General features: G+C 37.2%; 2 protein-coding genes across 2 annotated transcripts in view; one reads left to right on the forward strand and one right to left on the reverse strand.

Moving 5' to 3' along the window:
• LOC115422146 (nucleolar protein 4-like) overlaps positions 1-3,050 on the forward strand; it is a 65,254-nt gene extending 62,204 nt beyond the window's left edge. The window contains exons 6-7 of the mRNA XM_030138246.1: positions 383-611; positions 2,109-3,050. Of these exons, the coding sequence (XP_029994106.1) occupies positions 383-611; positions 2,109-2,347 (468 nt within the window). The 3' untranslated portion in view covers positions 2,348-3,050. The remainder of the gene's footprint in view (positions 1-382; positions 612-2,108) is intronic.
• A 7,716-nt stretch (positions 3,051-10,766) lies between these two features.
• Positions 10,767-27,297, reverse strand: part of LOC115422027 (protein NLRC3-like) — a 72,281-nt gene continuing 55,750 nt past the window's right edge. The window contains exons 8-12 of the mRNA XM_030138068.1: positions 26,055-26,225; positions 25,768-25,814; positions 23,686-23,715; positions 23,328-23,372; positions 10,767-11,188 (exon numbers count right to left, since the gene is read on the reverse strand). Coding sequence (XP_029993928.1) covers positions 10,767-11,188; positions 23,328-23,372; positions 23,686-23,715; positions 25,768-25,814; positions 26,055-26,225 — 715 coding nt within the window. The remainder of the gene's footprint in view (positions 11,189-23,327; positions 23,373-23,685; positions 23,716-25,767; positions 25,815-26,054; positions 26,226-27,297) is intronic.

The raw sequence follows: 27,297 nt of genomic DNA on the forward strand, positions 1-27,297 counted from the left end.
AGTTTTTAGTTGGTAATTTAGATGGAAACTCACTGAGGTTTTTCAGATTCAGAGTAAAGTTATAGTTCCTTCGGTGGAAAAGTTGTGTTTTCATCCTAATTCTTCCAGAATCCCCAACGTTTCCCATTTCATGTACTAAATTTTACTGCAGCTCTTCTCCAAAACCTGAGACGTTCTTCTTTCCACTAAAACGCTGATGAATCCAAATGTAGATGTGAGACAACATTAGAAAAACGTCTCCAGACAAAAAAAGTTGAAACTGCGAAAAGTTTTGGGTTGAAGGAGAGTTGGGATGAAAATGTTTCCCAGTAGGACTGAACCTGACCTCTGACCTTATGGACGACTTACTTTACTTTTATAATCTGACCCCCCCCCCCACCAGGATGAAATCTCTCTGGACAAACCGTCCAGCGGGGGCGGCGGCCTGAGGGACCCGCCCTCCCTCGCTCACTCCGCCTACTCGCTGGCTGCCTCCGCCTTCTCCTCCCAGGACACTCAGCTCTACATCAACGGAGCCGGACTCAGCTACGGTTACCGTGGATACCCGGGCCTGGGGGCCGCCATGCAACACCCCGTCTCCCTGACGACCGGCACCACTGCTCAGAGCAATGGTGAGGACGGAACGGAAGGTTATGAGAGTCCGAACACAAATGAAACCACAACACAAACCAAAACACAACAATGAAACGTCGGAGCCAAATGAAAATAAAACAAGCACAAAAACTGGTCATTTTACACACATTTGACAGAAAATATACAAAAAAATATAACTGTGATCAAATATGAAGCACACATACAGGCAGGTCCATGTAATGTTTCAGATGTGACTTTAATTCAACAGGTTTAACATAAACATCACATTCATTGGTGTAAAATACAGTTCATCTTCTTTTCATGGTCCTCTGATTTGATCCATTTGGATGTTCAGAGGCTCCATGGGTTTTTTTTGTTTGTTTTTTGCACAATATTTTTATTGGTATTCAAATTTTATAATGAAAGGTAAACAAAGTAAATAATAATATACTGTACATATGAACATCAATCAATCAAATTTTATTTGTATAGCGCCAAATCAGAACAAAAGTTATCTCATGACACTTTACATATCAAGTCAGTCGAAACCGGGCTCTAAGCCAATTTACAGAAACCCAACAGAATTCTGAACATGAATCAATACAACACAAACAGTCACACACACACCCATTCATGTATATGTATGATGATATGATATGTATATAAAAATAATATACAAATATTGTTATGAACATGTATACATATACGTAGAAATAAAATGAAACTACAGCAGTCATGAGAATGAAAAATAAAACAGTAATAATTTCGGTGTCATAGAGGCTCCGTAGTTACCATGGAAACACCGTCATCTTCTACAACATTGATTCACCAGTAAAACCCATGGAGTTGGAACAATGACAGTGGATGGACACACTGGGTTTATGTTCAGTTAATGACATTTTATCGTCAAAACGTCGTTTTTTCTTCAGTTTTCTCTATTTTCATATAATAACCATTGAATGTACTCTGAGCTTTTATGAACATCTACATGATCAGTGAATGAAATAATAGGAAAATACTGTATTTACACTGAAAAATGCCAAATACAGAGGATAATATTATAATAAATAATAATAAACCACTTAAAGAGAAAAATCCATTTGGAAGTCGACACAAAAGTGGTTCTGGGTCTTTATGTGCTAAAGTATTTTAGTTACTATTTTTGAGTTGGTTCATTAGAGACACTTGTTTTTACATTCACTTATTCATATCTTTGCTGAAAAAGTCACTTTTTTGTCGTTTTTTTTTCTGGTTTGATATAATCTTTGAATGTCCTCTTAGTTTTTATGAACATCTAAATTAAATATAAAAAATGTAAAATACAGAGGATAATAATATAATAAATGGTCATGAATCACTTTAATCACTTTACAAATGTTATATATAGAGAAAAACTGCCTTAACAGTGCCACTGGGCCTTTCTGGGTTAAACTACAGAAGCTCTGATGGTGAAATAGCTCCAGATGTTCATGTCTGAGGTCAGTCCTAACCTCATGTCTCTGTCTCCTCTTCATGTCCTTCTCCGTCCACTTCAGGGCCTACAGACCTCAGCATGAAGTCCCTCTCCTCCGTGAGCATCACTAACTCCTCCGCCGCCAATAGCAGCCTCGGGGGGCGGAGCGGCGGCGGCGCGGGAGGGGGCGGGGCCTCCACCCAGCTCAGCCAACCGGAGATCACGGCCGTGCGTCAGCTGATCGCCGGCTACCGGGAGTCGGCCGCATTCCTGCTGCGCTCGGCCGACGAGCTGGAGAACCTGATCCTGCAGCAGAACTGATGTGGGCGGAGCAAAACGCCATCGCACGCCAACACACACACTTCCCTTTAGTGTCCGTCTTCGTCCCACACCTCCTCTTCCTCCTCCTCCTCCTCCTCCTCCGACCCCAGCGAAGGAGCTCCCAGACTCTGAAAGGATGAATCTCTTCGCCTCCTCTCGGAAGCACCTCACAATCAGCAATGCACTCTGGGAGATGGAGTGTGGAGGAGGCGAAGAGAAGACGAGGAGGAGGAGGAGGAAGGTGCTCCGTGGAAAAAGACTCCTCCTCCCCCTCCTTCGTCCTCCTCATCCAGTTTGTGGGTGAAAAGTGGAACTCCAACAGAGCGCTGCAGGAACGAGTCGTTAAACCTGGCACGAGTTTTCAATCGTTTGGTTTTTGATTTGATGGCGGACGTGGCGGTTTAACCCGATTGGTCAACTCAACCCACAGAAAGGGAAAGCTCCACCCATATTAGCGATGCCATTAGAATCGTATGTTCATGTCCACGTAGTGAAAAGCATTGCACTGGTCGAGAACGTGGAACATCTCAGCGTCGCAGTTCCACCTCCATTTACAGTAAAAACGTTTTAAAGAGGCGTCCTTGTTACTATGGCGACACTTTGCGATACCTAACCTGCATAAGTACATCTTTCCAGGGTGGTTCTACAACTAAGTACTTGTGAAATTATTTTTAACCCTTAAAGACCTAGAACTGTTTTGGTCGACTTCTAATTTCTTCACTTCTAACAGTGAAAATCATGTATTTTCTTATGTTTAATTCACTGATCATGTAGATGTTCATTAAAGTTCAGAGTAAATTTAAAGGTTATTATATCAAAAAACAGAGAAAACTGAAGAAAAAGTGACTATTTCAGTCAAATCTCTCATTAACTGAACTTAAACCCAGTGTGTCCATCCACTGTCATTGATCCAACTCCAAAGGTTTTACTGGTGAATCAATGTTGTAGAAGATGACCGTGTTTCCATGGTAACTAAGGAGCCTCTGAACGTCCAAATGGGTCATATCTGATGACCATGAAAAGATGAAGAACTGTATTTTACACCAATTATTTGCATGAATCAATAGGATTAATGGACCCACAGGTGTTAAACAGTTTAGATCAGTAGATGGTTTTGGTGGACGGTGGATGTTTGGGTCTTTAAGGGTTAATTAAGGCTTAATCGACATTTTCCAAAGCGCCAGATGCAGATTTTTATGTCTCTGTTCGACAGCTGTAATAAAATACTCACAGTCACAGAAAAATTTATTAGATCACCCCTTAATTTCTTCCATTTCTTGTTCATTTTAATGCCTGGTCCAACTGAAGGTCCATTTGTTTGGACAAATATGATAACAACAAAAATAGCTCATTGTAGTTTAATTTCAGAGCTGATTATTTATTCATTTAACATGTTTTCTTGATAAAAACCAAAATCACTTCAGTTCTTTCATCAATATCTGTGTCATTGTACTGACAAAAACAGTGCTTTTAGACATTCCGTGTTTTCTTTTCTGTCTGTTTTAGTCACATGATACACACAAGAGTTTGCACGTGATTGCATAACCATTGTTTTTGATGACTTTTGATGGTCTAACTATTTTTTCCGCGACTTTAGAGGTACCATAAAACCTTTCACTGAAGGTAAAGAATCGGCCCAGATACTGGTTTACAGGCGACATATCAAAAACATCACTTGAACTGGTTTTAAACGTTAAATCGTCGTATTAACGCTCTGTTCCTGCAGCGCTCGACGCCCTGTGATTCTAACAACAAAAATAATACATAACTCCCTGAATTCTTACTACTGAAGCCGTTTGATTTGGCATTTCTTCTTGTTTTTTTGTTGTTGTTGTTGTTTTTTGTTTTTTGTTTTTTTTACATCTCTTCCCGAGAAACAAAGACCGAAGAGGAGTTTCTTAAAAGATTAGCACTAACGATGGAAAACTGGAACTGGAAAGAGAGAAAAAAAAGCTTCAAAAAGGAGAGGAACTTTTCTTTGTGCTCGCTTGTATATAAGCTCTCTGTGTCCTATAGCACTTTTCCCTCCACCTCAACAACTCACCCCCCCGACCCTTGACCTCTGACCCCGAGCCTCGTCCCCACCCCTTTTACCCAGGGAGCAAATGTCTACTTATGCATCCAAGACCACCAGGAAATACCTCAGACCAGACCTGCCAATTTCATTTTCAGTCGCAGAAAAAAAAACAAAAACAAAACAAAAAAAAAAAACACCCAAGTGAACAGAAGCCAGTTTACTCACCACCTGATGTCTTCGAGGTTTATACACTTTTTCGGGGAAACGGGGGGGGGAGAATCAAACGATATTGCGCAAAAAGACCTTGACGATGAAGCATTTGAGAACTTTTCTTTGACGTGTGCGGGTTTGTTCGTGTGCTGCTGTAAATAATTAATCAGTTCGTGTTGAAACTTGAGAAGAATCAGAGCTGACGTCTCCTCGGACGGAGGCGGAGTGGGCGGGGCAACGTCCATGACTGGTGGCGACTTTACCTCCCGCTTCGACTTTTTACAAATGTAGACGCCAACAAAACCTCAGCTTCTTTCTGTTCAATCCCTCCTCCTCTTCCTCTTCCTCTTCTCCTTCTTCTTCTTCTCTCCATTGGACCTACTCTTCTTCTTCTTCTTCTTCATGGACCTAAACGTCCTCGTCCTCCTGGTGTCCTCCGGGTTCCAGAGGAGGTCGAGGGCGGCTCTGTCTGACTGTGTTTGTCTGTTAAACTGATGGCCATTACTATTATTATTCTTGTTCTTATTACTCTTACGATGATTCTAACGATGGACTTTCATGTCGCTGCTGCTATAAAACCGGACCTTCTGCCATAGACCTGAAACCTCAACGAAGCCGAGGCGTCGGCTGTTTCCTGCCGACCGAGCGACTCGACGGCCGCAACGAAGCAAAAACGACTCTGAACTCTGAACCTTTTGTCCCGCCTTCATCCGGTTTCACGTGCGCTCTTTCCCACCGGTTGGTCGGTTTATTTACCGCCGCTCCATAGCGCTGACGTCTGGGTTTGCGTTTTCTAACTGTGAATTCTCTTTTTTTGACGTTTCTTTACATGTTTTCATCTTGGGGAGGGAGGGGTGGGGGTGGGGTGGGGGGTACTAGTGACGTCTCGTACCTTCGTCACAGTCGTCCAGCGTCTAAAGTCACTAGATTTCCACGACCTGTTTCTTCTGAACAAACTGACGCTCCTGTAGATTCTGCAAACCACAGATACGCACAGATTCATATCAGCGTTTCTAGAGTTGAGGGACCGCTTTAGTTCCCTTGAGCATGAGCTGCTGAAGTTTAAAGACCAGACACTGTGTCAAAGCTGCCGTTTCAACGCGTCTCCTAATCTGACTTCCCCGATCGATACCCAAACAAATATCCTGATGTAGAGACTAAAACAAGCTGGATTAGCACCGACCGCTAGGTAATGCTAATCTTTGAGTCATCATTAGTCGCTTTTCCATTGGACATCCGCGCAAAACTTTACCGATATTTACTAAATGTTAAAAAATAGAAGTGAAATTGAATAAAAGTACAAACCATACATGAAAGGATATACTCTGAGATTCTATTAAAGGGAGTTCAACCATGAAAGAAAAAGACACACCTCTACTTTATCTCCTGTTTAATGGTCTTATATTAGATTAAAAGCATCACAAGTCGCTTTTCCATTGGACATCTGTGCAAAACTTTACCGATATTTACTAAATGTCAAAAAAACAGAAGTGCAGAATGTCGGTTTTTCCATTAAATCATAAATGCGATGATTTGTTTATTTATTATTGCGACATGACACGAGAAGTCATTCCATAAACATGGTGATGAACATAAATATGGTGTTGATTTACAGATATATTCATTATTATTATTATTATTATTATTATTATTATTATTATTATTATTATTATTATTATATATTAGCCCTCTATCTCGTACTAAATTAAAAAATGATTCAGTTTCCTGGTGTGTCCACACATACCGCACCATGTTTTTTAAAAAACTCTTCTTCCTCGCTTGTTGTAACGTCCAACAACATTCTTTTTTTTTTTTTTTTTCACAAATGTGACTCAAGTTGTGGAAAAAGGTTTTTCCATTGGAGTTTTGCGTGGTATACAAATTGGGCTATGTCTGGAAAAACCACCTCTTGCTAGCACAAAAACTTTTAATTAAAAAACGAGAGTTTAGGTGAAATTTTCATTCTTCCATTAGGTAAATTTTTTTGCACAAGTGATATTCGCACAATTTGAGGGTCAATGGAAAAGCGACTATATTTGCTCGTATCTGTCGGAGCCCAGTTCTGCTGGTACCAGCAGTCAATAAAACTCATCTGCATCCACCTCCCAGCGCCCAACGAGGAAAATAACTTGGGTTAAAACATAACCGGAGAAAGTGCAATGAGAAGTGTTAGTATGAAACATATTTTTAGTTCAGGAAGGTGAACACCATCTGTGGTTTGCAGACACAGGTCAGTGTGTTGGATTTACAGTCGCTGGTTAAATTCCACTTGATTTCACCGACGCTTCGAGGCTTCGGAATGACCCAAATCCGACCAAAACCCTGTGTTTCTGCCGCGGGTTTATCCTCCTTATTCGACCGCCGTCATTCCCTGTAAGGCCGTAAAGCGAAGCGTCGGTCGGCTGTGAACAGAAGCGGGACCCTCCCACTGTTTGCATGTCCCCCCCCACCCCATCCACCCTACCCGAGGGACTCCCATGATGCACTGCTCAGGCGAAGACGAAGCGGAGGAAGTGGAAGAGGGGGTTTTCTTTTGATTTGCAATGCAGCTGATAATCATAGCATCCGGTGAGTGAACCTCCTCCATCCAAACGTCGACCAATCACCACCAACCGACACGTCAGATCTGTTGGAAATGTTCACATGTAAATTATTTAATTTATGAAAACTGATTTGTTTGACTTGTTATTAATGAATGTTTTATTTCTGTCCTGATTTTGTTTTTGTTCTTTCTTTGTGTTTTTTTTTTTTTTTTTTTTTTTTTTACAAAACGGGAAGCTCTGTTTAAAGTAACGACACAAGAGAAATATGCAAAAAATGTAAAAAAAAAAAAAAAAAAAAAATGAAGAAAAGGAGGAGGGAAGGACGGGAAGGTGGTGTGGCAGGAGTCGATCAGAGGTTTGGTTTAAGGCCTACAGGATGAGGTCCAATCAGATTTGACCCCCGTGCAGACCTCCTGTCTTTATGAACTCCGTTGACACCACCACGCCGTCCTTCTGTCTCCGGCCTGATCCTCACTGTGCTCCACCTACTGCCATCGACCCGGCACCGACGGGACGCCCGGACGAATCGCTCTTGCAAAAGTACTTTTTCCTGTTTGGGTTGAGTCACGTAAAGATCTGTCGCAACTCGTCACATGTGCACAGGAACGCTCTGTAAATCCTGCTGCTTTGGCTGTTTGTTTTTTTTTTATTTTTTTCTTTGCACGTTTGTGATTTTATAAACCTTTAAAAACATTCAACACGTCCCATCAGGAGCAAAAAGGAACCGTTTTCATCTCAGTTTTAAGTTGGTTTCAGGATTGACGTCGGTCTCGATTCTCTGACAACAAAAACAAAAACATTTAACATCTTCAGTGAGGTTTAAGGATCTGAAAAGGGGCAGATCTGGACTGAGTTTCACCGACAGAGTTCAGTTCAAACCAGGATTAAAATGAAAAACTAAACCAATTTTAAAAGAGTTGAATCAATATTGAAGTGTTTCTTCATGTAAAATTGCAGTGAAAGAAACTGAATTTAAAGGAAAAAGTGAAGGTTTAAATCTCATTTTTCCATTTTCGTTAAGAAAATATATCATTATTTCAAAAAAACTGTCTTATTTAACTAATATAGACATGATTTCTGACCAAATTAAAGTAAATTAATGAGTAAATAAAAGACAGATGTGTCATATTTGAGACTTTCCTGTGTGTTCTGCTTCATTTGGTTTTTTTTAGAGCAAAATAATGTCATTATTTTACTTTTAACAGTTAAACGTCCGTGAGTTTAACGTTTGAGTTTTGGGTTTCAAGTAAAGAGGCTTAACTAATATAGACACGATTTCTGACCAAATTAAAGAAAATTAATAACTAAACAAAACACAAATGTGTCGTATTTGAGACTTTCCTCTGTTCTGCTTCATTCTTTCAACAGTTAAACATCCATGAGTTTAACGTTTGAGTTTTGGGTTTCGAAAAAAAAAAAAGGCTTAAATTTAATGATTCTCAGATTTAATCTCATTTTAAAGACCGATGCGATATAATTGAAGTAACTGTTGTTGGTTCAACTCAGTCTTAACGTCAGATTTTTACATTTGAGTAAAATCTGCGTCTTGAACCAAACTGAGACTTGGATGAAGAGGCGGACTTTCCTCCTGGACGTTCCGGTGATAATCACCTCCTGCTTCCTGTTGCAGTTTTGGGATCGTTTCATGTGAGATTTGGGTTTTACTTGCTTTTTCTTTGCGTGTTTTCAAACCTGGGTCATTTTTTTTTTTTTTAAATTGCAAACCTTCAGAAAAGGAAAAAAAAAACATGAAAAAAGAGAAACGGCAAATGACAATCCGTAGAGAGGTGTAATTTGTCACTGTTTGACTTCATTCCTGCAGAACGGAGAAGAATCCGAGTGTTTTAGCCATAATCAGAGCGTTCGGACCCTAAACTCCGCCTCCTCCTGTTGTCGTCGATGTCGAAGCAAACGGCCGACGCGTTTCCGTTTTTTAGTATCACATGGTTATTCACAGTGTTCGGACTCTTCTTAATCTTCTTCTTTTATAGATATATTTTGTAGTGTGAGTAAACTGGTCTTTTCTGAGAAGATATTTTGTACAATAATCCAACAGCCTGTACCTGCACATTCCAACAGCGTGGATGTCAACAAACAAACAAACAAACAAACAAAACAAACTCCGACCGGCATCACTTGGCTTCTGAAACGCTGCCGTCAGATCCAGCGTCTCTTCTCGTTGTCGGCGTCTTATTCTGATCTAAAGGTTCTGTTTACACTCCACTGACGGCGTTGAAACTCATTCAGTCGATGTTCGAGGACGTGGACGCAAAAAAAAAAAAAAAAAAAAAGGGTGAATTCAGGCTCTCAAAACGTTTGTTCAGACGATGAATTCACAAAGACACAGCTGGATTCAACTGGATTTATTTGGATTCATCTGAATTTACCTGGATTCATCTAGATTCAACTGCATTAATCTGGATTCAACTTGATTTGATTGGATTCAACCAGATTCAATTGGATTCAACTTGATCCAATTAGGTTCATCTGAATTAAACTGGATTCATCTGGATTCCACTGAATTCAACTTGATTTATTTGGACTCAGTTGAATTCAATTGGCTTCAACTGGATTCAGCTCAGAATCCAAAGGTCGGCTTCAGAATCTGTAAAATGTGCAGTTAAACCCCAGCGATGGAAAAAACTTGATCCTGTATCGACAGAAAATCTGAAAATTAGGACGTTATTTTCATATATTATTTATTTATTTCCTCAGTTTTTCTGGACATTTCTCTGCATTTTCGCACATTTTTTGTTCCATCATCATTTAAGAATATATTTCTATTAAGAATCTAATTATTTTGACAAAAAAATCAAATTTTGAAAAGTTTTTTTTAGATATTAATTAAAAAAGATAATTGTCTTTATAAATATAATTACTAGTTTTTTTCAAATTAATTTGAGAAAACTAATCATATTAATGAAACTGTCATTGGCTTGAAGTGTAGGTTTGTTATTTGACATTGTGTCAGTATTTACAAGAATTATCATTATTTCTCATCATTTGAGAAGTTATGCAAATACTTATTTTATTTCTTATTTTATTTCATTATTTTGAGAAATTCACTGCATTTTGTTCTGTATGGAAGTCCATTAGTGCCACCGCAATGAAATAAAATAATGATTCAAACTTTCACATAAAATCATCACTTTGAGATAATTTTGAAAAAGTGTCTCATTTAAAAAAATCCTCAGATTTCTAAGAAATGTATTAATTGATTTTGAGGTAATTCATTATCTTCATTCATTCTTTTGAATAATAAATAAAAGTAATTTGAGAAAATATTTTTTTTAATATATTTAATATAATATTATTTTTCTATTTTATTTTCTCATTGTTTTCAGGCTATTTCACAAAATTTTGAAAAGCTTAATTTTTTTAAAATTTTTTTTATTTGTTTATAAAATATCAGTATTTTTGCTACTTGTCATTTTTAGACGTTCACTCATTATTTTATTGGACTTTTTCATCTCAGTATAAATGAACCTCCGTAGATGATTTAATCAAAACTGAATCTGAAGCTTCATCTGATAAAAAGATCCGATCGTTAGCTACGTTTTCACAAATAAAACCTGACGTCAAAATGTTGAATCTGAGCCGAACCGTCTGAACCGTCCTGTTGAACCTGTCCAGAACCAGACAAACCCGTCTAGAACCCGATGGACCCGTCTAGAACCTGTCGGTGCATTTTCCGTCGGTTCTGAATCCGGGTTCCGTGATCGGAGACGTGATGCCGGTCGAGTCTCAATCCTTCACGTGTGAAACTCGACACGTACTCGTGTAGAAACAAACATGAAACGTTGTGGATCCTTTTTATTTTTCTATCAAGGACGCAATGAAGCGGCTTCGCGGGCCGTGGTTCGGTCCGGTTCCTCTTCGTGGTGCTTTCCGTTCTTCGTTTGGGTTCTTTTCTCTTCATCTGACTGCGAACAGGACTCCGAACCGTATCTGAACCGTATCTGAACCCGGCTCTGACCTGGTTCTGAACCCGGCTCTGACCTGGTTCTGGACCGGGCTCTGACCCGGACTCTGGACCGGACCCCTGGTTTCCTCCACCGGGTCTGGTGGACCCTGAACCCAATGTGAACCCAGTTTCCCGACCCGGTTTGACTCAGTGAAGTGTGATGTTTACATGTACAGACTCTTTCTGGTTTTTCTCTTGGTTTCGGGTTTCGTTCTTCATCTTCCTCGTCGGTTCTGACTCGATCCGTTCCTTCCTGAACTCAGCGTTTCACACCTGAAGCCTCTGACTTTAACGATGATTGGATTCAGTCGCTCACGTTCCTTCACCTGGAATCAGACTTTATTTATTGAACAGACGTTTAGTTTTTAATTCTCTGAAAAACCCCGATTATCGTTCAGTTAATAGCAAATAAAATAAAATACTAAAAATGAGTTTGGATGTACGGAGGCCTGTTACTGCCACCACGGCGGAAAAAAATCTGTAAATAATGAGAAACTTTCACCAAAAAAATGTGAATGTAATTATTTCAGTATTTATATAACGTTTGACACAATAAAAGTAAAGGTTAATTTCATTATTTGATCATTTACAAGTGTTTTATTATTGTAAGAAAATAATTCATTACTTGTTGAGAAATGTGTTATTTTAAGAAAAGTTCAACTGAGAAACTATTTGGTCATTTTTAAGAAACAAAGTCATTTTTTCAAACATTTTGCCGTAATTCTCATTATTTTGAGAAATGAGTAACTTTGTGAAAACAAAATCCTCATTTTAAAAGATATTAAATAAATAAAGACTTTCATGTTTCTTTGATACAGTGTTATTTTCATGTCTCATTATTTTGAGACAAATTTGAAAAAGTATTACCTTCAATGATTTTGACAAAATAATTTGAGAAAACTGAGAAAATAAGATGATTTCAATAAAATATTCTTTTCAGAAACAGTCAGTTTTTCTAAAAACAAAAGAATTTTGACACGAGTCATGATTTGATTAAAAAAACAACCTAACAATCCAAAAATGTATTTGAAAAAAAAAAAAAAGACTGAAGTATTTTGAGAAACAAAGTCATAATTTATTGATTTAGATGATAGTTTATAATTTGAATAATTATTCTATAATATTTATTTTAGATTCTGTTTTATTATTTTGATAAAATGTGTCATTTTATGGATAAAGTTTCTCATTATTTACATCATTAACTTATTCGCAGATGTTTTTTCTTATTGGTTGAATCCGTTTCCGTAGAAACATCGTCATGGTGATGTCGTTTTCTTTACTCGTTCTCTGTGAAGATTCGTCGTGCGTCTGATCTCACCGTCGTCGTGACACCGATGGTTGACTTGGTTTTTCTTCTTCTTCTTTTTCTGTTTTTGTTTTCTTTTTTTCGGTGGGGGGTCGAGTCGTGTGTTTGTCTGCTCGGCTCGGGGGCCTGACCTTTGACCTCTCGGTGGACTCCACAGCACACAGATCTGAGTGGGGCCACGTCGAGCCTCAGTGAATGAAAAGCCATGTAAGACCTGGACCTGAACCTGGACCGGGACCTGGACCGGGTCTTTAGTCTATTAGTATATTTAGCAAATCCTTAAACTGACAAAACTCAACCTCAGGAAAAAAGTCACGGACATCACTTTTCTAAACCACGACGAAGCGAAGGCCCGTTTCCCGCTCTTTGATACCGGACGACTCTGGTTTTTCTATTTATTGTGTTGATGATTTCTTCTCTAGAACAGTGACGCCTTTGACCTGTGGCTGAATATTTTGATTCTTTAGAAAAGTGTTGATAATATATGTGATCGAGGAAAAAAAAAAAAACGAACTGAAAAGTGAATCTAGTTTATTTTCTGAACATATCATCTGGTCCACGACAAAAACCAATGATGGAAACTGAGCTTTCTTTCTTTCTTTCTTTCTTTCTTTCTTTCTTTCTTTCATGTGATGTCGCTGCTGAAGCTGAAACGTTTCTGGACTGAAAAAAAAAAAAAAAAATTGTGACCATTTTTATTTTTTATTTTTTGTTAGTTTTTTGTTTTCCTCCCGAGCTGTACGTCACAAAGCTAAATATACTAATAAAACAGTGTGTTATCTATCGAACGGCACGGCCTCGTCTTCTGTTCCAACAGGGTTAGAACCACAAGAACCAAACAATGGAGCACAAGTACACACACACACACACACACACACATACACACAAATACATACGTACACACACATACATACACACATACATACACATACAAATACACACAAATACATACATACACACACACACATAAATACACACATACCTACACATACACACACACACATATACACACACAAATACATACATACACACACATAAATACACGTACACACAAATACACACATACACTCACACAAATACACGTGCACACACACAAATACACGCACACACACATAAATACACACAAATACACACATACACTCACAAATACACGCACACACAAATACACACATACATACACAAATAGATGCACACACAAATACACACATGCACACATAAATACACAAATACACGGATACACAATATACACATACACACAAATACATACATACACACATAAATACACACATACATAAATGCACACAAATACACATATACTCATAAATACATGCACACACAAATACATACACACACACACAAATACACGCACACACACAAATACACGCACACACACAAATACATACACACACACAAATACACGCACACACAAATACACACATACACTCACACAAATACATGCACATAAACACACACACAAATACTGGCACACAAATACAGACATACACACATAAATACTCACATACACAAAAATACACACATACACACAAATACACACATACACAAATACACATAAACGTACGCACACATACACGAATACGCACACAAATGCAAACACATAAACACACACACAAATACTGGCACACACAAATACATACACATAAATACACACAAATACATACATAGACACACATACAACTACATGTACAAATACACACATAAATACACGCACACACATATACACAAATATACACATATACTCACATAAATACATCCACACAAATATGCACATTCATACACACATCCACACAAATATGCGAATACACACACAAATACACACATACATACACATAAATACATGCATACATACAAATACGTACATACATACACAGACACACACAAATGCACGTACACACGTATATACACAAATGTACAAATACAGATACACACATCCATGCAGATAAATACAAAGTAAAACCAGAGCCATGAACATCTGTGAAGTAAAAATAAAACACAACACATGCATCAAATGAGCAGCATCATTTACCCAGAGTTCTGTAAAGTTATTGTGTTAGTTCTCATTTCAAGAAAGTAAATATTTACAGAAAATGTGTCTTTTTTTTTTTTTTTTAGAAAGTTTTTGTTATATTAAGAATTTAACCCATTAATAATGTTTTTTGCCATTATATTATTTTAAAAATGTCATTTTTACAAACAATATCTTGAGAAAAACAGTTTTAGAAAAATTATATATGTATTATTTTTACTAGGTTGTTACTATGAAAATGTGTAATTCTATTCACATATTAAGTTATTTTCTCCAACTTTTGAAAGTTTAATTTTAATATTATTTTATCATTATTTAGAAACAAAATCTCATACTAATAACAACAGTATGACATTTTTTGGGTGAAATTAAGGGAAAATGTAAAAAAGGAAAATGAATACAAAGTTTCCTAAGTTTATAATTTTTTTTAAAATTTTTTTTTAAACTTTTTTTTTTAGAAAGTTTTTGTTAATTTTGAGAATTTGAGACATTAATGTTAGATATTATTTTTTCAGTATTTAGACAAACTCATTGTTTTGAGAGACAACATAATGAATTTGACACTTGAAGATGTTACTCCATAATTTGGGGAAATTAAGTTTATTTTTTAGGAATTCTGCGGTTCTTTGCTTCTACTTTCAAAACACCAAAAATAATAAAATGCCATTCTTTTCTCCAGTAGCTGTTAAACATCTGTAATAATATAATGGTTTTATGACTAAAAAATAAAGAATAAAATCAAAGTGATGGATTGAGTCATAAAACTGTGAGGTTAAATGTGTTGTGTTTGTCTGACACCTAGTGGTCATGTTATAAACTACAGCATCAAACACATGGAACAAGTTTCTGTTCACATTCACACACTTTATCCTGTAAAACCAAAGCAGAAGAATTAAGACAAGTTAAGACAAAGTTTAGTCAAATGACATTAATGATGCAGATTTTTTGTCCTGTTGTAGACTTAGGTTTAACTCCACCTAAACCAGATTCATATTTAAATCAGTGCAGAGCGTCACACCTCAGGGATCGAACGGACGGAGCTGCTCCTGACTCAGATTCTGTTCTTCAGCCTTTTATCTGTTTATTATCTGTTGGAGATTTTTTTTTTTTTTTTTAATTCACAGATCTGATCAGATTCACACTGATCTGAACTAGTCATATTTCCTAGTTAACCCTTTCATGCATAAATGATGAGAACATTATTGAAGATTTTTTTTTTCCTGAGTCTTTTTATTCCTTTTTACACATGAAAATAAATAAATAAATAAATAAATAAATAATTATGATCCTATTTTTCATGGAGTGACAAAAATGTTCACTCAGCTGGACACCATTCGTTCAATTTTAGACGCAAAGAAACATGTATTTACTGATATACTGTGAAAATTATGACATAAAACATGTTTAATGCTGCTATTCTGATGTTTTCTCACATTTTAACAGCCTTTTTGTTTAAAAATAAATGAAATTGTTAATTTTATTTAATTTAATTAATGGTAAAAATTGTTAAACGTGTAACTGCAGATCAGGTTTATCTAGAACAGCAAACTTACATTAATGGGATGAATTACAGTGTATGGGATGATGCATAAGTGTCCTCTGTGTGATATGGAACTAAAACAATAAAATCTATAAATATACAAGAGAATACCTTTGAACAGCTGTCCACTGTATGCATACTGTATGCATACTATGCATGAAAGGGTTAAATAAAGGTTGATAAATTATAAAATAAATGGATATGATTTTAGTCAGACACTGATGTATCATAATAATTCAGGTTTATTCTTTTATTTATTTATTTAGAAATTTTTATGAACAATTCTTAAACATACAATCTAAACACAAACAAAATTTAAAAAAAAAAGATACACTCATCTGATAAATGTACAGATCAGAACTATAAAAAAAAAAGAAGAAGACAAGAACAAAAGAATGTAATAACACAACAACACTCAGGACTGCTACACAGTAAATTTAATTCAGGTTTTTTCAATAAGTCCGCCATTTTCTCCTACGCCACCGTTCACTTCCGGTGGCAGTAATGCACAATGCATTGTGGGATAGATGCTGTCACTACTGTACTGCAAAGCCCGGGAAATTAAAAAAAAAAAAAAAATGTACAGATGCATTGTGGGATTTTTAACTGTTGAAGTCACAGAAGGCGACGAAAATACGGATTCACAACAGCAGTGAGAGACATATTTCTATTTTATTTGTATTGTATTTTACTCGCCACGCTTTAAAAGTATTTTTATGAGGATAAGGTCACTGATATTTGACTGTTCACCGCAGGTTCCGTTAGCATGGTTTGGTTAGCCGCTAATGCTAATGTTAGCTGAAGTCTGGGTAACATTTAGGAGCTTTACAGCCGTTAAATAAGTTTAAAAGTTGTGTTTGTGGTATTTGTCAGCTTTATCCCAATGAAATAGACAGAGCTTAAGGGAAGGTTAACATCTGGTCAAATAAAATAAGTTACCATAATCTACACCCAATTTATATTTTTGGGTAGGTAAGTACTTATACTAGCCGTGAAGCTAGAGTTCTTCTGTATGCGACACCTATCAGTAAACAAAGGGTCTGGAATCCAACTTTTCTGTTTGTGGTCTTTACTTAAAACTTAGATTGATACAAACAAAGGTGAATTTCTAAATTAAATTACACAACGGTCAGAAGACTGTGATGCTCCAGGCTTCCAGTTCCGCTTCTCTTTCTTTAGGTTTTATAATCTCAGCAGCCAATAGAGGGAATGCACATACGTCACTTCCCCCCCTGGGCCACGCCCCTCTAAGTCAGACTGAGTGGCACAAACAAACCGTCTCAACATGGAGGAGCATAGCAGTAACTACAGCGAAACTGGGAAAAATGTGGAATATAACATGAAATTAAGGACAATTGGACTGGACATGGATCCATACAAGCTACCAAACAACAAGTGGTCTATGAACATTGATATGTGGACGGAAATCTTGTATCCTGACATTTATATGAACCTGATTTCAACGCTGGGAAAATCCACAATGCAAAGGCTGAAAGCACACAAAAGACAAAGAGTTGTTGACATCCTTATCATCGTTACTCAGAGGATTACAGCTGGTGAGTGCTTTAATTCAACATACTATTGTTTTGGAGGTTTTCTGTCAGTGCAGATGTATTTTCTTGGTGGCGATTTGGGCGGTAAAGGCCCAGCAGTAGTGCTCACAGTTCACTACTGATTGACTGGAGTTGAACCCTTAGTATTGACCCAAGTGAGTGGATGATCTACTGGTACTGTGGAGATTTAAGGAGAGTTAACATCAAATACTGGATCCAACACAGATCCAACAGCTGTGTGCTAGAGTAGCCCCTTATTTGGAAAACTAGATTAGCCTCAGTTTAAGATAGTTTACAAATCATGTTGAGCACAAGGTTCAGAATCACACAACTGAAGACAAAAACGTTTCAGTTATGAAATATAGAACTAAATGACAGATGCTAACATTAAGAGCTGTACTTAGAAGTAATGTTAGCCAAAACGATATGTAATTTAAGGTATGATATTATGCAAGAATACAGCATAAATGAACGTTAGCTGACACAAATCCAGGTTTGGTTGTCTGGATTCCAGTTCTTTCTCTGAATCGCAGCGATCCATCTGCTTCTTCTGTCTTTGGCTTTAGGTTGCCGCTAAAACGATAGCTCCAAGTGCTTTTTAAACCTAGTTGTGCAATCAATGGCACAACAGCTCTTCCCCATTTTTTAAGATTGTTCTAAAGTTTTCGCAGTATTCAAGCCAAAGCTGCTACTCATCTCCCTCTTTCTGCCACTCAGTGGGCAGAACCGCGGTGACTTCAGCTAGCGGTGACGTCACATGCATACACTCTATAGGATTGCATGACACAATGATGTCAAGACTTATGCTATTATTACTTGACATTTATATAATATACGTAAATATTAATAAGAAATCAAATATAAATATGAATTTTTAACTGAAGCACAAAAAAATGGCTCTAACAGTTGTGTTTGTGTTATTTCTCAGCTTTATCCCAATGAAATGGACAGAGTTTAAGGGAAGGTTAACATCTGGTAAAAAAAAAAAAAAAAAAAAAAATTACAATAATCTACACCCAATTTATATTTTTGGGTAGGTAAGTACTAATATTTTCAGGAAAATGTATTTTGAAATGAGAAAAAAATTTGAGGAGTTTTATGGGTGTGAATGTTTGGAAAGTGTCAAAGTTTCGTGCCATCACTCTGGGTTCATTTTATAAAGTCTAATCAATAGACTACATTTATTCCAAATACATTGATATTTGACCATTATATTATTTATGTCATATTCTAGAGACACAGTGTTTAAAATTAATAAATGCATATATCTATACAAAATACATTTGAATGTAATGTTAATATTATTGGTATGTTGTAATTATTGTAAAAAAAAAAAAAAAAAAAAAAAGAAAAGAAAAAAAGGATATGATATTGATAATTGAAATTTAAAAAAAATGTTTAATTTGATAATGTACGATGATTTATTTTTGCTTTGTTAATTTTATTTGTATAATTTAACTGGGTCTATACCATTTCTGTTATTGGGACTATTGTAATGCATTGGTGGAAGGATACTGTGGGAGAGAAGGTCAGAATCACAATTCATTTATTGTCATTGTACAAGTACAATGAAATTGAGGTAGAGCTCTCCAACTTAGTGCAAGAAATTAAAAGGCACAACAAAGACAATAGAAGGCTCACTATTTACATTAGGGAGAATAAAAGACAGAGGTGTAACTAGGAATATTTGTAAAAAAGATATATTGATTTGGTAGTGCAAAATATTTTGACAGTAGTGCAAATGGAATTGGAAAAGTGCAAATGACATGGAAATTTATTGTGAATTTAATGTAATAAAGGTCAGGTGATGGGGTGAGTTCCAGTGAAGTGAGATCGGTGGACGATGAATAAAGATTCTTCCTGTGGAGTTATTCCCTCTCTGCGTATTGCTTCTTCATCCACGACCTCCTAATTTTGGGTAGCACCTCACACTGACCAAGGCACCTCATTATGTTTGGAAGCAAATATATATTTTTAGGCTTTTATCTTCAGTCAGTCAATCAAATTTTATGTATATATCATGTACCAAATCATAACAAAAGTTATCTCATGACACTTTTCATATATATATCTTGACTCTGACACAAATATGTGTTTTTTGTCAGTGGATGAAAATAATCCTAAATGTGTTATTCGATGTGTCCACAGTAGTTTGTTGGTCCTGTGTGTGGTTCTGAACTCCTGTTTACTGAATCATCCCAGAACTTTGCCGACTGCTCTGAGCCGATGGAATATGTGAAACTTCTGGTGAGTAGAGTTGTGTTTATGTTTAGTGGTGATCCAGGGGCTGTAACCCCAGGCATATATGATGGTGGTGTGTAGCTGATGGTACATGTAAACTTGTCCTCTGATGTTCTTCAGATGGGACTGTCCTTCAGCGAGGGGTTGAAGGTCCATCCTGTCCAAGTCTGGCAGATCCACTGTGTGTCAACCAGTCCAAGCAGGTTAGTGTCAGGGTTTCAAACACCAAATTTTGTCCATCTTTCACATTTATATCTTCAAATCATCAGCTGTGGAGAACCACCTTCTCCATAGTGACGACAGAATCGCAGCCACAAGTGTCAAAACCAAGAGTGGAACTGATCCAACGAACTGAAAAAACAGCATCAAAGAGTCCGGCCTCCTTGGTTCTAATGATATAAACTATGTAATGAATTTTATTTTTATTTATTGTAGCCAGTAAATACACCCTGGAATTGAATGTCGTACAGATATATAATTGAATTTGGAAAGTTTTTATCCTCGTTGTTGATAAAAATGACCTTTTGCCTTAGCCATCTCTGGTTCAGATGATTGTGATTCCTGTATTTAATATCACTCGATTCTAATCTCCACTGAAATCTGGCTCCATCATGTCAGTGATGCAAAGTCATAAATGCTCATTTCTTCTAAACTGCCCCTCTTCAGATCCATTTATTTTATTGAATTTCTCTGTTGAATTTCTTTAGTTCTACTCCATAAATGTCATTGTCTGTACTGTATCCAGTGGTACAGTTAGGTAATTTCATTGGTCTGGTGTGATGAGCCTAAATGTACTGGCGGCATGAAGCTTGTTATCCTGTAAAACATTAATTAGCTGAACCATTGTTTAAGTCGCAGGGTTCAAAGCATGTGAAAAAAGTAGTGTCTTATAGTCCGGAAATTGCGGTGTTTCTTTGTGGACATGTTATTGAGTTGTCACTATTGAACGTCTGCTGAATGAGGTGTTTGTGTTTGTACAGGACCCATAGATAGACAGACAGACAACCACCTCTGGACCACTGGGACCCTGAAGAAAACTGAACACCAGGACCATTCTCAGGCAGGTTCTTCTATCTGTGACTTTGCACTGATTTATGGATGTTTAATGGTGATGACAGTCAGATACAATAAGAGTCAATGACACTGAATCCAAACATGGCTTTAGTTCATTAGTGGATTTATTTGTCAGGGACCAAACACCAGAACATGAATGTAACACAAGAACAGATGCATTGAAGCAGATTTATCTTGGAGTTCATTTCTATATGCAGTCGCTGAGCAGGTGGACCCAACAGCAAATGTCCAATATGGTCCAAGTATACAGGGTGGGGAAGCAAAATTTACAATATTTTGAGGCAGGGATTGAAAGACAGTGTATGACCAATTAGTTTATTGAAAGTCATGAGAATTTATTTGCCACAAGAAAATTTACATAATAGAAAATGTTTTTATTCTATGTGTCCTCCTTCTTTCTCAATAACTGCCTTCACACGCTTCCTGAAACTTGCACAAGTGTTCCTCAAATATTCGGGTGACAACTTCTCCCATTCTTCTTTAATAGTATCTTCCAGACTTTGTCGTAATAGTTTTGCTCATAGTCATTCTCTTCTTTCCATTATAAACAGTCTTTATGGACACTCCAACTATTTTTGAAATCTCCTTTGGTGTGACGAGTGCATTCAGCAAATCACACACTCTTTGACGTTTGCTTTCCTGATTACTCATATGGGCAAAAGTTTCTGAAAAGGTATGGATAATAGTGTTAGGTATGATTATGACATCAGTATATGTTTGGTTTCAAAACAATTGATGTAGTGCCTGCTGAGAAAAAACAACTAAATGTTCATTGTAAATTTTGCTTCCCCACCCTGTATATATGTATAAACACAGGTTTTCAATCCCAAACTCATCATATGAGCATCTCTTCAGTGACTCGAATGTTTTTTTGTGAAAGGGCTTAAGTTTTTGATGATGGGAGTCATAAGGAAGAGTGAGGACAAACAATGTACGACAGTGGAAAGAGTAGAAATGTCCCAGTTTCCTTTCATTGATTCTCAACACTGTTCTGTCTTTGACATTGTTTTAGTCTGGTTGAAGAAGAACTCAGATCACATTGGTGAGCTTTTAATCTGAACTAAATCTGTTACGGCTACTCTTGAATTCAAAAAGAAAAAGGGTAAAAATAAAAATAGCAGAGTAGTCTGAGGAGGAGGTCCATGACTCACTAAATTCCTTAATAAGCACTTGCGGAGATATTTCTATATTCAAAATGATCCGAATTTATTTTCACCAACAAAAATATTCACCGTGGTTGACTTCAACTTCACAATAATCAAATATAAAACTTCTTTAGCAGATATTTAGTGTATATTTAGCAGTAGATAAACTGTCTCACTCCTCACTCCTTCAACATGACAGTCAGACCAAGGGCAGAACCAGCTCTCCTCTCTCCTAATCACAGGAGAAGGACAATCCGACCAGGAGGAGGGCGTGAGCAGCTGAAAACAGTCAGTCAATCATAATTCATTAATCAATATGACCATTGGCCTTATTTTGATTTACCATTATCCAAAAAATGTATAAATAATATAAATAGGGTCCAACAAAATCAGAACTAAACCATGAAATCAGACACAACAGTGAATGGTGTTTTCTGCTGTTTTCATCTTGTTGCAGTCAGATCAGAGACTTTCTTGCTTCCAAACTGGGGAAATTCAATGGTCAAGGCAGCAACAGAAAAAGGTCCAAGAAAAAATGTACATGCAGAAAGACAATGCAAAAGACAAACCATATAAAATAATAATAAGTAATACAACGCTACAGACTATGAAAAATGAAGGTCCAATGTTTGTTTTTTTTATTCTGAGAAAAGTCAGAATTCTGACTTTTTTCTCAGAATAAGAATAAAAAATATATATATATATATTGGATCTTTTTTTTCCAGTGGCCCTAATCCTTTTCTGTACTATACACACATTTACAACAGAATGGAATTGCAATATGTCAGACAGTTTATGGCGTGTGATATTCAACGATGGATTCTCCAAGGAATTGGCGGGGTGGTATGGGTGGTGCGGTCCATGTTCGAGTACTGTACCCTAGTCCAGCTGAGAAGGTAATCCTGGGTACAGACTGCGTGGATTCCAGTACGGGAACGTTGCAGTGTGAAAGCGATCTGTGCCCGAGTATGGACGTGACCTAATCACCATTCCAACAACGGACGTGACTTAATCATTATGAGACCATAGACAGCACACCTGCTGTCTCCTGAAAAAGCTTTGGATCCGTGCAGCAGGGGCTCACCTTATCGACCGAACCACTCAGTGATATATGAGGGACAACGAAGGTCGCTCTTCTTCACTTTGCCTCAAACAGGCTGACAGATAGACAATATTGACAGCATTGCTGCCATTGTAGACAAATGAACAGAACAGTTCCACGGTTGATGACGTAAAGGTTTGTCTTTTTGTCTAACCCTAACCCTTCTGACTTCTGTGTTTGTAGGATAGTGACAGAATTCCTTCTATACCACCACCTACTGTTTCAGTCTTGTAACACCTACCTGTACTCAGGTACGGGCCGCGGTACGGGTGTGTGAACGCAACATCTGCAGGAAAGATGCGAACATATCCAAGTACAGTACGGACTCGAGTACGCTGTGTCAAAGCGCCCTAATGCGACGGTGATGATTTTTTTGTATGAAATGACTGGTGTGGCGGCACCAGTGGAAAGGCTGATGCCACTGATATATAAACCCATTCACTCCACTTGACCTCCCAGTAACAGCGACCAGTCAGACCAGTTGAACACATCAGCCAAGGCCAGTAGTTGAATCTGTCCTGATGATCAGGATATGACTGAACCTCATCCACTCGTTCCACCTTCTTGTTGTTCTCAGACAGTTTCAGTTCTCTGTTTGCTGTGTTTGGATCCAGTGTCGTCACGGAAATCTGATGGACAGAAGAAAACACAATTCAGCTGCGGTTATTGATCAATGATTTAGTAACAGTCTGATCACATCATTGGGTAACATTTGACTGTTATTGATGGATGGATCATATGTGAGTCTGAATCTGAACAATAATGATTAATAACAGATAAATCCAGTGTTTTATAGATGTATCTGTTGTTTCTGAGCACATTTTTACAAGCAGACATTAACTGAAAACAGAATAGTGATTTGATTTTCATTTTTCTGATCAGAAACAGCAGATACAACATTTATAAAGGACTGGAATTCCCGTCTTTATCAAACAGAAAATAAAATGGTATTGAACCTATTTTCTATTATTAACAGAAACACAAAGAATGGGACAAATGATGTTTTTAAGCACCAAGTTTAGAACAATTTTATATGAGAGCAATTAAAGGAAGTGTTAAAGAGAACAAGTCAGCTGAAGTGTTCAAATCTGGTCAAATGTTTAATAAAAGCAGCATCCAAACAGTCCAGACAGATCCTGGATGGAGCTCACACTGAAAACCATTCTCATGTTTTTGACCACGAATCTGCATTGGAAGACAATTAGAGTATGGACACAGTGTTCAACTTTAGGGGTGAATTTTTCTGTCATGTTTTGTACTTCGGTATGATACTGGAACACAGTGGTTCCCAACCTTTTTTGGCTCATAACCCCATTTTAACAGCACAAATTTCTGGCGACCCCAGACATTCAAAACAGAGACTTTTTTTGGGGGGGGGGTAAAATTTATTTGTTTTTGATCATGTGACAGTTTGCTATACTATGTTGCAAGTAATCGTTAATTTTAGAGGACATTTAGTCTATATAATGTATATTATTATGGACGGAGGCAGAAAGCCAGGTGGAGATTACTGCACAAAGTCAGAATTTTATTTTCCTTGGTCAGGATGGACCGGTTCCCATACTTCTCTCTCTCTCTTTCCCTCACTCTGTGTTCAATCAGACTGGGTCCCTATCCCCAACTCTCTGGAGTGCTGTTCCTGCAGGTACCTTTGGGCATGTTTTCAGAGGCCAGACATTGCAAACTGCGCATGCATGCCTGGAGTGCTGCTGCTTCTCTAGGAAATGAGCAGTATTACTGTGAGTTTTCGAAGTGCAGTAACTGAACACAGTTTTCACGATAAATAGAATTTAAATGGTAATACTAACCATCTTGAATTTTACCAAGGTTTATTGTTACACCGGTAATTGTTACAACCCAAACTCAAAGTATCTGATAGTTTTGGAGTCGATCATATTAATGAAACAGAATTAGTAAATGTGGATGTTTTTCTTTGTCTGTGGAGGTTAATGTGAATGGTGTATGTTCGCTGATATTTATATTCTTTCTTTATTTATGTCTTAATTAATTGGGTGCATGACTGCACTTGATGATAAATGATCATAAAAAAAGAATACTGAAATCGAGTGTCAATCTACACATGTAACAGCAAAGCCATGAATCAATTAGTTTCTTGTTCTTGACTTATTCTGAACTTTTAGTATTTTAGCTGTTTGTTCAGATGTATGTTTAGTTCCTGGTTAGGAATCTAATATAGGATTTGAAAATTTAAATCTTGTCCACAGTGACCTTTACAGCTTCCTAATTTGACATAAACTCATTATTACTTTTTGTCTTTGAATCAGAGTCTTTATCTAATGAATAATAATTATTCAAAGAAGTGATTTGGTCATTTCATCTGAGTTTGTTCTCGAGACAAACTTCTCATCCTGATGAACTCGTCTTTTTTTTTTTTTTTTAGTTTATTTTTTGTACATTTTATTCTTTATCAGACGGTGGCAGTAGAGAGACTGGAAATGTGCATAAAGACACTGGAGGTATGGTATGCACTAAATAGTCTGGGACTCAACCTGAGGATTCAGTGCTCAGGGTATTTGTGTCCATGTGGTATGAGTCCTGACCAATCAGCTGTCAGCTCAACTTTCCATTATACTGACTGTCTTCATAAACACTTCATATGTATCATAGTGTGGAACTAGGTCTAAATTGTTTTTGATGAATCTAATAAAAATCACACTTACACTTCCCTGGACCTGGTGTCAACCACTGGACTCCATCGGGGTCCAACCTGAAAGAAAAAGGAGGGTCAGAGCAGCTGGAAACATGGACATTCCATCACTCTGATCCACTGAAGCTTTTCTGTTCACATCCACTAAATGATTCCTTCTGAATCACTTATTGAGTCTCTTTATCTTTGAACATCAGCTGTACCTTCATACAGGATGTATCCCAGCTCTGACAGATGGTTCCTGTCAGCTCCACCTCTTCTATCTCACATTATCTGTGGATGCATCAGCTCAGTCCATACCTGAGAGTGTCCAGTCTGAAGTGTGGATCCTCCAGTAGGGCAGACAGCTCCTGTCCTGGGTCTCCTAGACTGTTGCAGCTGAGGTCTAGCTGTCTGAGATGGGACGGATTGGACTTTAGGGCTGAGACCAGAGGAGAACATCCTTCCTCTGTGATCAGACATCCTGACAATCTGCAACACAAAACATCACATACATCATCTGAGGATGGAAAAGAAGTGGAGATGGTCATTTGTCTCTAAATGCATCTGACTTCCCCGATATGATTTCATTGTGTCAAGTCTTACTGACTTTAACCAAAGTTTAATATCACTGGAGCTGGTTTGGAGTTCAACTGAAACAACTGACAAGTTAGATCCATCCATTGCAGAGAAACATTTTAAGCATACGTTGTGTTATTTGGTGAACCCTGACCTGAGAGTGTCCAGTCTGCATCCTGGACTCTTCAGTCCGTCTGACAGTATCTTCACTCCTGAATCCTTCAGGTCATTTTCACTCAGATCCAGGTGTATCAGACTACAGGACGTGGATCTGAGAACTGAGGACAGAGCTTCACAGCTTCTCTCTGACAGGTTACAGCCACTCAGTCTGGAAAACACAGATTATATTTGTGTTAAAATGAATTAAGATCAGTTTGGACTAAAGTATAGTCAGAGTGAACAAAGATCTCAGTGTTTAAAGCAGAAACATTAAACCATTACTTTAAAATGTTTCATTTCATAGCTACCAAATATTAGTAATTATATCATTATCATGTTTTATGTTTCTGTAATCATCAGTACACCAGTATGTAGAAACTCTTTAGCCTAAATGTTTTTTTTATGGAAAATATAATCATTGTTACCCATGAATTTTCAAATGTACTATTTTACACAAAGAAAAAAAATTCAAAAGTTAATTAGTTGTATTTCTGGACTGAATAAATTCCTTTTAGTGGTTGAATGTGATGCTTGAGTAATTTAATCTGTGAAGCCCAGTGATTTACTCAAATTTGGGAATGAAAGGGAAAGGAAGGAAATTTTTCATTCCTGTTGAAAATGGTAAAATATATACAAGTCACTGAAAATGGAAGAGTTGCATGCAAACACTTCATGATACTGGATGGACTCTGAAATAAATAAGGAAGGTTGGACTAATCCATTTGTTAACACTGTAACTTTGATAAACAACACTGATATTTTATTGAAACTGAAAGGAAAAAAAACTGAAAGCAGCATTTTTCCAACCAACGAAACACAGTATTTC

Source organism: Sphaeramia orbicularis, chromosome 7, assembly GCF_902148855.1.
Source record: "Sphaeramia orbicularis chromosome 7, fSphaOr1.1, whole genome shotgun sequence".
NCBI lineage: Eukaryota > Metazoa > Chordata > Actinopteri > Kurtiformes > Apogonidae > Sphaeramia > Sphaeramia orbicularis.